Source organism: Colossoma macropomum, unplaced genomic scaffold (assembly GCF_904425465.1).
Source record: "Colossoma macropomum unplaced genomic scaffold, Colossoma_macropomum, whole genome shotgun sequence".
Classification (NCBI taxonomy): Eukaryota; Metazoa; Chordata; class Actinopteri; order Characiformes; family Serrasalmidae; genus Colossoma; species Colossoma macropomum.
In genome coordinates this window covers 55057366-55069423 of record NW_023494792.1, presented here as the reverse complement: position 1 = coordinate 55069423, position 12058 = coordinate 55057366, and the positions used below count along the sequence as shown (strand labels likewise).

Sequence of the window (12058 nt, the reverse complement as noted above, 5' to 3'; positions counted from 1 at the left end):
CACACATTACCCCAGGTTGCATTGTAGAACACTTCCAGATTCCCCTTACAGCCCTCAGTGAGTCTGAACTCCTTAAACTCTGGTGGAAGAAAGCCTTGTACTGAGTCTCATCTTCAGCTTTTTTTTTATTTTTTATTAATATATTTATTAATTTATATATTCTTTTAAATATAATTCCTAAATTCATTAAATCTTCAATATCTAGTATTTCCTGAAGAAATTACTTGAAACATAATGCTAATGTTAACTTCCTTAATATCACTTTACCTGAGCACACAACCCCTACATCGTTCTTGTGTCCACATTCATCCTCTTCACACAGCTGAAATCCGCAGTTCCACAGGGACGTCTCGTTCCCCTCACATTCCACCTCATTCAGCCATATGGGTCCAGTTCCAGGTCCAAACTGGGCTGGTACTGGAGCACTGAGGGCCACACCACACTGAAGCTGTCTGCACACCACCTGCGCATCCTTAATATCCCACAAGTCATCACTCACTGTCCCCCATGAACCGCTGTGGAAAACCTCCAGCCTTCCTGCACAGTCTCCCCCAGAACCAACCAGCCTGATGGAGCTGTGAGCTGAATTAAACTTACCTACACACCACACAGACAAATAGAGAAACACACAGACATATAAAAGTACTTGCACAGTAATTTGCCTTATATTACTCAGATAAGCACAACCCTGTTTCCAAAAAAGTGTAATGTAAATAAAAACATAGTGCAATGATGTGCAAATAATTTAAACACACACAGTTTTTAAGCTGCTTATCCTTCTGGGTTGCAGGAGCCTATCCCAGTGGTCAATGGGTGGGAGGCAGTAAACACCCTGGACAGGTTGCCAATCAATTGCAGGGCAGACAGGCAGACAGACATATACATTCACATACACCTAGGGGCAATTTAGTGTGTCCAGTTGGCTTGAATGCATGTCTTTGGACTGTGGGAGGAAACCCATGCATGCGGGGAGAACATACAAACTCCACTCCATTTAATTAAAAATAGGTACACAGACAACATATCAAATGGTGAAACTGAGAAATGTTATTGTTTTTGAAAAATATATGACCATTTTGAATTTGATGTCAGCAACACATTTAAAAGAAGCTGAGACAGGAAGAACAAAAGATAAAAGGTTACAACGTTAAAGTTATATAAAGCCAAACTGGTGGAACATCTCATAACTAAGTAGTTTAACTGGCAACAGGCCAGTAACATGACTAGGTATAAAAAGAGCATCACAGGGAGAGAGTCTTTCCGAAGTTAAGGTGAGTTGGGATTACCACTCTATGAAAGACTCTGCAGACAAATTTAATTTGCAACAATTTAAGTATAAAGTTTCTCAACATAAAATAGCAAAAAACTTGGGGATTTTAGCATCTCTGTTTTTGAGCAACACAATGCCAACTCACATTCTGCACATATTACAACAGCATGGCTCTGTAGCAAAAGAGTCCAGGTGCTATTAGCAAAAGAATCCTGTCACCTATTAAAAACATTCAGTGCATTATGTAAAGAAAAATACGACAAAGACCCCAAACTGGTGAGCAGCTGAATCAAGCAAGAATAGGAAACATTAGACTTTCTAAACTACAGCAATTTGTCTCCTCCGTTCCCATACACTTCAGATTGGATCTGATTGTTAGTCATTTGATATTTATCTGATGTAATTCCTACCAGAGCAGGTGATTGAGAGCTGTTCTCTGGAGCTGCAGTTGACTGCATGTGCACTACTGCAGTTCCCCAGATGAGCTTCACTCCCAGAACAATTGAAACCTGTCACACACATGTGACTGTGATCAGGATTGGATGTAGAAGAGCTGGAGAAGTTGATCACAGAGCCACAACCCAGCTGTCTGCAGAGCACAGAGGCCTCAGACTCACTCCAGGAGTCCAGCAGAACTCTCCTCCAGTCCTGCTTGAGGTACACCTCCACCTCCCCCTCACACTCCATCCCTCCAGACAACCGCACTCGCCCCTCATGAAACGCCAGAGAGGAACCTGAAGAGGAAAACCCATTGAAATATTTTGTATTTGACTGTGGGGGCTCCATGCAATCATTTACTAACATGCTGCATATTAGTCTAAGATGACATAATGAGAACTCACCACTGCAGATGACTCCAGCATCCTGTTTATGAGAGCATGCAGTTCGACTCCATGATGAAACAGGACATTTTGACAGGTGTGTTTCGTTCCCCTGACAATCAAACACATCAGCCCAGATCTGGCCACTCCCCTCCCCAAACCAGTCTGACCCCAACACAGCAACAGCACTCCCACACTTCAGCTGACCACAGATGACACTGGCAGCTCTCATATCCCAGCTTACATCACACACTGTGCCCCACTCACTGAGGTACTGGAGCTCCACTTGACCAGAACAGGAGTCAGAGCCGTTCACCAGCTGAGCCTGAGTGTGACCTGTGTGTAAATGAACATCACATTACAGGAATCAGTACAGATAAGTTCAACTCGCTGCTCATTTAATTTGCTGAGCAGTGGCATGTTTTAATGTAAATGTTCTCTTTTTAACAGGAATTCTTTCTTTACCAGAACACACTAGACCCACATCACTGTCATGGGAGCAGTTGGATTTGAGTGAAGATGATTTTGGGCAGAAGTAAATCTCAGATTCGTTGCCTCTACAATTAAGCACCTCTGACCACACCTGACCCTCCCCTCTGCCAAAAGCAGCTGCTCCCAGCACCTCCACAGGAAGCCCACAGCCCAGCTCTCGACACACAACCTCTGCATCCTGCTGGTCAAAGTCAGCATCACACACTGTGGACCAGGTCTCTCCATGTAGCACCTCCACTCTCCCAGAGCACAGATGAGGACCATCAGTAAGTCTTGAGATGCGACCTGTAAAATTGTAATATCTTAACAAAAACTTGCCACTTGACAAAATGTGTGATGAATGTAATACATTTAAAATGTGACTCTTTTTCATTTAAAGAGTTGTAATGTATTTCAGTGTAGCACTAGCATTGTGGTTTACCATGGCCCATTGTGTTTCAACCCCTATATAGGGCTGGGCGATAAAACGATAACGATAATTATCGCGATATAACTTTTCCTCGATAGAGCGATACGACATGTTCGATAAATGTTTAATATAATACACCATTCGCACACTTCCACATTCTAGCGAAAGCCTTCGTGGCGTTTTCTACTGCAAGGAAAGCGACACTACTCTGCTGTCGCCAGAAGAGGGCGCACTTCCAAGTTTTTCGACATGATTAGAGAGGGAGAGGGCCACGAGTAAGATGAGTCTTTAGCAACGGCTGAAACGCGGAGTTGTACATTCACAATCCTCAGAACTACAGCGCTGTTGCAGCGCTCGGAAAGTCATAATTTCTATTGCATTTATATGCATTCCCAAGCAATGAACGTGAAAGAAAGAAGTGAGTTCATGTAAATTACAGCCCTGATTTATACGAAAGTAAACTGAGGAAGCTGTGAGGCATTGGAGAGCGGGAGAGCGCTATCTGTCCAGGCTAGCTGTTTTTAGCAGCTGGCTAACTTGAAGCAGCGCACTGTCACTCACACAACACGGAGAATTGATGATACTGTAGATCAAACACGACACAAAAGCACCGCTTTCAGTTTAAACGTACCTAAAAGGAGGACTCTGTTTGTCTGGTGTTAGATATTTTGCGGTTCACCCCTTAAACTACTACGATAGTATAGAGAAATCCAGTCGTCGCTAGCTGGTATCCGAATACAGTGATGTCATTTGTAACGGGGTAGCCGAGCGCTCGGCACCAGCTAAAAATGATCTGTTTTCTTTCTTAAATTATGACTATTACAAAAATAGCCATGCTTTTCCAGCTGGTAAAAACAGCTCACCAGACACTTTCTCCCACTCTCCCATGAAAGATTTGTGAAATGTTCCACTGTTTGGCGAGTGTTCGTCATGTTCTGAACATAAAGGATAGTTTAAAACACGATATCGATATCGAACGATATGAATTTTGTTTATCGTGATAACATTTTTGGCCATATCGCCCAGCTCTACCCCTAGATGGATGCAAATAGAAGCAAGTTCTTTCACTTAATTAGCAGGCTAGGGCTACACAGCTAATTAGATCACTGAGGATAGCATTATACTATTTAGGTAAGAAATTATGTTAAATTTTCATTCTCCTGCCCATACTCACACAGTTCCAAACATACTTAGTGTGCGAATGGCCAAGGAACTATGGGTATTTTGTGCTTCCCACACTTTTAAGTTGTGAGGGAAGACTGAGAAGGGCATTTTCCATTCACAGTTTTTGTTGGTCTTCCCAGGCTAGTCTTTGACAACAGAACCACTGCTGGTAGGATATTCTGAATAGCAGACTATGCTCACCTAAGTAGTGACACTGAGGTGAATAAATATTTTTTGTTCAATTATTTAAATATCCCAGGAATGCAGCTATGCTTGTTACACTCAGCCCCTTGAAGAACCACCAGTGAATCTGAACCAAGTTAATTACAACCAAATTTATCATAATAATTATAATCATATAGTAATTATAATAATGCTAAAATAGCCTATTATTCGTGGATGAATAGACAGACTCCAACTTTCCTGAGCAGATGACTCCAGCATCCCAACTGTGATCACAGTAATGTTTACCCCATCCTACTGATCTACAGTGCTTTAGTGTAGACTCTGATCCAAAACAGTCCACATTATCCATCCAGATTGGTCCTGATCCTTGTCCAAAATGAGCTCCTCCCAGTGCATCTACAGCATCTCCACAGCCCAGCTCTCTACACACCACTGCAGCATCTCTCTTATCCCAGTTAAAACCACACACTGTTCCCCACTCGTCTCTATGAAGAACCTCCACTCTCCCAGCACAGCGACTGCCACCATCCACCAACCTCACACTGTCTGTACAACAGAGAGAGAAAAAGAATGAGATAGAAAGTACATCTAAAATTATTTTTAACTTTTAAAACAGAGTAAATTGGATAATTAATGTATAAATGTATGACAGCAGGAAATATGAAACTCTTACCAGCACACATCAGTCCCACATCACTGTCATGGGAGCAGTTGTGTTTGAGTGAAGATGATGTTGGACAGAAGTAAATCTGAGATTCGTTGCCTCTACACTGAAGCTCCTCTGACCACACCTGACCCTCCCCTCTGCCAAAAGCAGCTGCTCCCAGCACCTCCACAGGAAGCCCACAGCCCAGCTCTCGACACACAACCTCTGCATCCTGCTGGTCAAAGTCAGCATCACACACTGTGGACCAGGTCTCTCCATGAAGCACCTCCACCCTCCCAGAGCAGCGAGAACCAAAAAACAGCCTGGTTTCTAAAATAAAGACAACAATTAATATCATGTTTATACATGTTTTTTGTTAAAGTCATAGATAATACTGTAAAATAATAATAAAAGTGTGCATGATACTAATTTTGACTTATATTAAACACCCACCAAAGTCTGAATGAGAAAATAAAGATTAAACCATAATAAAACTTAAAAGAAAAAAAAAAAAACAGCTCTATCCATTGATCATGCACATTTCTGGTAGTGGTCTATGATACTAATGAACATGCTTCACTGACAGTTAATAATGTTAAGATTTTTCAAATCTAAATCATAAACATGTTGAATGTGATGTTTGATCTACTGTCTGTCGCAACCCATAAGCATCAGATAAATGTAAATCTAAATGTTAATGCACTCTTACACTTCTTACAGCTGTATCAACTTCCTTATTTTCATTTGTTGCTGAGACACGTTATAAATATAGAGCTGTATAAATCATACACTTAAATAATCAGCACTGTGCTTAAATGTCTGAAGACTAAAATAATAAAAAAAAAAAATTATGACAATCGGTTGGGTAATAAAGTTATGGCTGATTTAATCATGAGAACTCATCTCAGTACACGTGTATTTGATTTTAAGTGGATCTTGACCCCTTCAACAAGGTGGATACACAGACGTAGAGAACAACAGACAACGCAGTATCTAAACCCCTTTTGGTGTCCCATTTAGGAATGTCTCTTGATATTTTTTTCTGTTTATTGTCTCCTCAATAAACAGAAAATAAAATATTCACCCATGACTAAATAAGCCGCCTTTCCAGTGCATGGTACCAGCTCGACTCGACTCTACTCATCCTGGTTTTCTATTAGGCAAACCTGGTACTCGCTTGCATCGCCTTTGAGCAACCAGAATTGTCTCATCGTCTGAACTCTGATGTAGTATTTGCCAAACCCTCCATTTTTTTTATTTATTTAATTTTTAGCAGTCTTTTGTCTTGCTCATAACAGCCTCTTTTGAACAAAATTTGTCTCCTTCATGTAACGGCAGTTTCATGCACTGTTACTATGACAACCAGCTACATTGAGAGGATACTATATCTGCAGAGGAAAACTAACAAGCTGGTACCATGCAGTGGAAAAGGGGCTACAGTGAATATGAATTTTGGCACTGGACACTGACAGCTCAATTATGAATGGAACATGGACAGCATCTCTGGCATCAAAAACATTGACTGAGCAGCTCACACGTTATGTTGCTTAGTTTTTTTTTTGTTTGTTTTTTTTTGTTTTTTTTTCCGGAAGGAATATTCCAGTCATTTCATGAACTTTTATATTTGGCTTACAGCAGTGTGTCAGTCAGACATTTCAAGCATAGCAATGTTTAATGTAATAATTCACTTTTTAAGTAGCCTTTCTTCGTTTATTTAGCACTGCTAGCATAATGCTAATTTCTGTTAGTACAACTAAAAGTTTTCCAATGTTGTGTTAGCATCATGCTAACGGCCATACACATATGCATTTCGTGGTAGCTGTAGCTAAAACATGGTCAGTTGATGACTGAATACCCTTCTGAAAATAGACCATTAGAACCTTTACAGTTAAAACCTGATGTTTTTGCTTTCTAATGGGAATTGACTTAATGGTTACAATTACAGACCACTAGTTTCCTGTAGGACACTTTTTACATCACATTAGGATACCATCAAATACATCTGAAATCAGTCCCAGAACACCTGATAAACCATTAGAGTCCTTTACACTGTGACATCAACCCATCAGGACAACGCAAAATACCATTACTGACTGTTGAACACCACCAGAAACCAATAGAAACTTTTAATGGTTCTATGATTTTTTCCAGCAGGGTAGACATTCAGAAAAAAAAATATTTTTCCTTTGTATGTTGCAGTTTTACAGTGACTTTTTCCATAAAGATTTAAACTTTAATCCTATTTTAATCCTATTTCCTAAATGCAACCTGTGCAAATAAAATGTAACTTCGGAAACACAGCGTGTTTATTTATTGTTCTGCTAAGTAGCAGCAAACATCAATGTTAAGCATATTGAGAAATCAGAGACATAAATGCAACTGGTTAGCTAGCTAACAGGTTGCTATGAATTATGAGTTAGTAGCAAACAGTCGTAATGACCATTAAGTGTATTTCTGGAACAAATCTCTTTACTGTTGGTCAATTTTTCATTAATAAGTTTGGAAAATTTAAATTTTTTCGAAGGCATGTGAGATAGCATATAGCATTTTAAAGCTTTCTGGGAGTCGAGCCGGAGATGTGATGCTACTTCTAGTCAGAGAGCATAGTGAATATACAGCCAATATAAAATATATACTGATCATAGTCAGTGCTCACTAGTTTATTTGTTTTTACAGGAATGAATTTCAGGGAATCAAAGTTCCTGCACACTGGTGCAATTCTGACAATTCTAACATCCTATATAATGGTTGATTCTCTGTGCGGTACCCTTAATACTGAAATATAAGGTGCTTTATAACACACACCCAAACATAGGGTATGAGACTAATAAGGTAGTAGTAAGTATGTAGTTTTCAAAAAACAGCAATGCTGCTATGCTTAATGAAATTTCAATAGCACAATACACACTACCATGCCACTACTATGCATCAATTAGAATGATTCTCCCACCAAGCAATATCAAGTCGTTGAAGGTCAGTGGTCCATTTCCACTGATGGAAGAGGCAAAGGGTGGCTGACAAATTGTACATAGCAACAAATGAGATACAGTCAGTAATTATATTCCAAACATGTTTACATACATTTAAGTTGTATCTGATTAAATCGTTGTCGACACCAACATACCTGAACAGATGACTCCAGCATCTTTAGAATGATTGCAGTTATTTTCACCCCATCCTGGTAATCTACAGTGTTTTAGTGTAGATTCTGGTCCACCACAGTACACATAATTCATCCAGATTGGTCCTGATCCTGGTCCAAAGTGAGCATCACTCAGTGCATCTACAGCATCTCCACAGCCCAGCTCTCTACACACCACTGCAGCATCAATCATATCCCAATATTCACTACACACAGTCCCCCACTGTCCTCTGTGAAGAACCTCCACTCTCCCAGTACAGCGACTACCACCATCCACCAGCCTCACACTAACTGTACAATGGAAGGGGAGGAATGATGGATACATAAATAGAAACAAAATCAGAGTGAAAATATGTTAATCATCATATATAGCACATCAGACTAATCAGTGCTTGTAGCTCTTACCATCACACACCAGTCCCACATCACTGTCATGGGAGCAGTTGTGTTTGAGTGAAGATGATGTTGGACAGAAGTGAATCTGAGACTCGTTGCCTCTACACTGAAGCGCCTCTGACCACACCTGACCCTCCCCTCTGCCAAAAGCAGCTGCTCCCAGCACTTCCACAGGAAGCCCACAGCCCAGCTCTTGACACACAACCTCTGCATCCTGCTGGTCAAAGTCAGCATCACACACTGTGGACCAGGTCTCTCCATGAAGCACCTCCACCCTCCCAGAGCAGCGAGAACCACCAACTAGCCTGACTCCTGTTATATTACCATGAGAGAACAAAAATTATGCATGACACAAGTTATGCATGAGCAAAACTTAAAAATGTGTCTGTTTTATGACCTTTCAGATTTTTAAATTGGTGTTCCTTTAACAACTCTCAAAATCTAACTTATCTATGTATAAACAGTGAACTAAGGCCCAATCCCATTTCACCCCTCGCCCCTACCACTTAGCCCTTAGCCCTCTGTTTTGCGCGTTCACGTCTAGAGTAAGAGTGTCCCAGTTCTTGTTGAGATAGAGGGGTAGGGCGAAGTGTTAGGGCTACATGACCCTCAAACGGAGGTTTTTCAGAGGCACACTCCAAACCGAGTGTTATGAAAAAAAAGAATAATCGGCAAGATGGCTGCGCGAGCGACCAAAGAAACCCACAAATGTGAGAATTTTCTCCGTTAAAAAATTACGATAACTATTGTATTTTCTTAGTTTAATGTCGTTTCAATGTATTATGGTCGTTTTCTTCATAACAAGCACAAAAAAATCGATAATAGCATGCTAATTTCTCAGTAGCTAGTTAACTTTCCCATTCCACCTTAAATAGTCAAGCAGTGTTGACGCCAGGAGCGCCAGAATGTAACTGCTGCACCATTTAAGGTGGAACGGGAAAATTCGAACAAGAAGCTAGCGAATAGATGACTTCAGCTTCGTATCAACAAATAATTGGAGTGGGTGATAATAAATTATTGTCTTATACTCCCTCTTTGAAAGCATTTGATGCCCTAAATGTAACTAAAGCCCAGCAGTGAGGTCGCTGAACTTCCCCCTTCTCTGCTATCACTGAAGACGCGCTGGGTCGCCTGCAGAGCAGCGCTAGTGGCTGTTAATGAAGCGATGTTTGTTTGTTGTTTTAATTTGAGGGTTGTCCCATTTCGCAGGGCAGGTTTTTAACCACTACCCCTTGTAACTCAGTTCCAAGGGGTTCGGGGTAAAAAGAAGAAATGGGATTGGGCCTAAATTTGGTTAGATTTTTTTGGTTTGATTCCTGGCCGGGCGACCAGGGTCCGTTCTGTGTGGAGTTTGCATGTTCTTCCTGAGTCTGCGTGGGTACTCTGGTTTCCTCCCACAGTCCAAAGACATGCAGTCAGGCCAATTCGATGCACTAAATTGCCCCTAGGTGTGAATGTGTTTGTGAGTGTATATGTTTGTGTGTCTGCCCTGTGATGGACTGGTGACCTGTCCAGGGTGTTTCCTGCCTTCCGCCCAATAACTGCTAGGATAGACCTCAGCTCCCCACACAACCCAGAAGCATAAGCTGTGTATGTGTGTGTGTGTGTGTGTTGTGTGTACTTAAATGCTACTACCTGGAGCATCATAAACAGAATTTCCAGAGCAGATGACTCCAACATCTTTAGAATGATCACAGCTAGAATGATTACCCCATCCTGCTGAACTACAGTTCTTCAGTGCAGACTCTGATCCACTACAGCCCACATTATTCATCCAGATTGGTCCTGATCCTGATCCTGGTCCAATGTCAGAAAAATACAGTGCATCTACAGCGTCTCCACAGCCCAGCTCTCTACACACCACTGCAGCATCTCTCATACCCCAGCCATGACCACACACAGTTCCCCACTGATCATCATGAAACACCTCCACTCTCCCAACACAGCGACTGCCACCATCCACCAACCTCACACTGACTGTACAACAGAGAGAGAGAGAAAGAAAACGTTTTTGTTGCTGCATATGAGTTGTTGCTTTTTTATATTTGATAAAATATAGCCAGGAAGCAAAATTTAGCCATAAAACAGATAACATTATAAAATATTTAAAAAACACTCCTTTCACCAATGAAGAATCATAAAATAAGAAAATTATTGAAAGAAAAAACAAACATGAAATCTTATCTCATGCTGAGAAAACTCATCTTTCATGTTGATAAATTTACAGTCTGTTATAAGAAATGAAAAGAGCAAAGAGTCGACTTTGCAGGACAATACGTTTGAAATTTTGTAACAAGGTTTGCCCAGACTAACAACTGAAACTAAAGGCACAAACACGCATAGACACATATACACTGAAACTCAAACAGTATGAAACTATTTTAATTATTTACAGTCTTTTGCAAATAATTTGATTCTTTGATCATTTACTTACCAGCTGTGGTGAGTGTGATTATAGAGGACAGAAGAATGAGAGGCACACAGCTGTCCATCTCCCTCTGACCTGCACACAGTTCGTTCAACTCAGCAGCAGAACAAGCTTCACCTCCACTCCCCCCGACAGACTGAAAAAACTGAGAGAGAGAGAGAGAGAGAGAGAGAGAGAGTTCCCGACAGCCGCCAATCACACTCACTATTACCTTATTAGAAAGAGAAGAGGAAATCATCAAACATTTTCAGTGACAAATCAGAGGAGGCATTTTTTTCTTTCTCCATATTTATCAAAAGAGCGTCAGCGCTGATGAACAGAACTCCACCTCCGTCTCTAGAGGCGTGTGTGTGAGGAGAGACGCTCGCAGCAGTGTGGTGAGAAACACACCAACATACAGGAGACTGACTTCAGAGGGGGGAAACACTCCAGTGTAATACAGCATTAATGCTGCACCTGCAGAGAGCTGATCCACACACTGATAACCATCACACACACACACACACACACACACACACACACACACGTAGATAAAAACACACATGCACAATAATAACCTTTCACACACATACACACCTCTGATTTGTTACTGAAAAACTACTCACACTCACACACAGACAAACATACACACACCTGCACATACATATTGATAACCTACTCTCTCACACACACAAAAACACACACAAACACACACACACACACACATACATGCGCACATCCCCCACTCTCTCTCTCTCTCTCTCTTTCTCTCTCTACACACACACACACACACACACACACACACACACACACCTGCAGCTGTGTGGTTTCTCTGTATGTACAAAAATGGAAGTTTTACAGGAATTACTCAGTTTAACTTCAGCTGTCTAATAGATGCTTATCAGCAGAATTAACACACTACACTACATGTAGATCTACTCTAACTGCACATTTCATCTAATATACACTAAACTCTCATTTAACTGATTTACTCTTAATATTAATACACTGGGAAAATAATACTCAAGAAATTATTCTAACTCACTGACATACTTAATTACTTACTTAATTATCAGTCATTCACACATTTGCTTATTTGCTCACTTACTCATTCAGTCACTCACT

At 40.9% G+C, this 12058-nt stretch overlaps 3 protein-coding genes across 3 annotated transcripts; all 3 read right to left on the bottom strand.

Annotated features, from left to right (window-relative positions):
* Window positions 1-112: 112 nt before the first annotated feature.
* On the bottom strand, window positions 113-2741 carry LOC118811233 (scavenger receptor cysteine-rich type 1 protein M130-like). The gene is made up of 4 exons (XM_036575392.1): window positions 2557-2741; window positions 2113-2427; window positions 1681-2004; window positions 113-597 (listed from the first exon to the last, which is right to left on the bottom strand). Exons 2-4 carry the CDS (start codon window positions 2321-2323, stop codon window positions 221-223), a joined length of 912 nt encoding a protein of 303 aa, XP_036431285.1. The 5' UTR covers window positions 2324-2427; window positions 2557-2741; the 3' UTR covers window positions 113-220.
* A 1734-nt stretch (window positions 2742-4475) lies between these two features.
* LOC118812533 (deleted in malignant brain tumors 1 protein-like) lies at window positions 4476-5289 on the bottom strand (the record flags this gene model as incomplete). The annotated part of the gene is made up of 2 exons (XM_036577612.1): window positions 4476-4888; window positions 5010-5289. Coding segments are annotated over 2 exons (636 nt in total), but the record flags the coding sequence as incomplete, so codon positions are not given.
* A 2311-nt stretch (window positions 5290-7600) lies between these two features.
* Window positions 7601-10405, bottom strand: LOC118811232 (deleted in malignant brain tumors 1 protein-like). Its single transcript, XM_036575391.1, has 3 exons — window positions 10162-10405; window positions 8536-8838; window positions 7601-8421 (listed from the first exon to the last, which is right to left on the bottom strand). Exons 1-3 carry the CDS (start codon window positions 10403-10405, stop codon window positions 8087-8089), a joined length of 882 nt encoding a protein of 293 aa, XP_036431284.1. The 3' UTR covers window positions 7601-8086.
* Between the last annotated feature and the right edge of the window lie 1653 nt (window positions 10406-12058).

Excerpts from the sequence above, each read along its gene's own strand:
- LOC118811233 (XM_036575392.1), bottom strand. The coding sequence starts at position 2,323 with ATGAGAGCTGCCAGTGTCATCTGTGGTCAGCTGAAGTGTGGGAGTGCT. Across the intron at positions 2,005-2,112 it reads TGCTGGAGTCATCTGCAGTG|GTTCCTCTCTGGCGTTTCAT; the intron begins GTGAGTTCTCAT and ends TTTCCTCTTCAG. Across the intron at positions 598-1,680 it reads GCTCTCAATCACCTGCTCTG|GTAAGTTTAATTCAGCTCAC; the intron begins GTAGGAATTACA and ends TGTGGTGTGTAG.
- LOC118811232 (XM_036575391.1), bottom strand. The coding sequence starts at position 10,405 with ATGAGAGATGCTGCAGTGGTGTGTAGAGAGCTGGGCTGTGGAGACGCT. Across the intron at positions 8,839-10,161 it reads TTCTGTTTATGATGCTCCAG|GAGTCAGGCTAGTTGGTGGT; the intron begins GTAGTAGCATTT and ends GTAATATAACAG. Across the intron at positions 8,422-8,535 it reads TGTGGGACTGGTGTGTGATG|TTAGTGTGAGGCTGGTGGAT; the intron begins GTAAGAGCTACA and ends TCCATTGTACAG.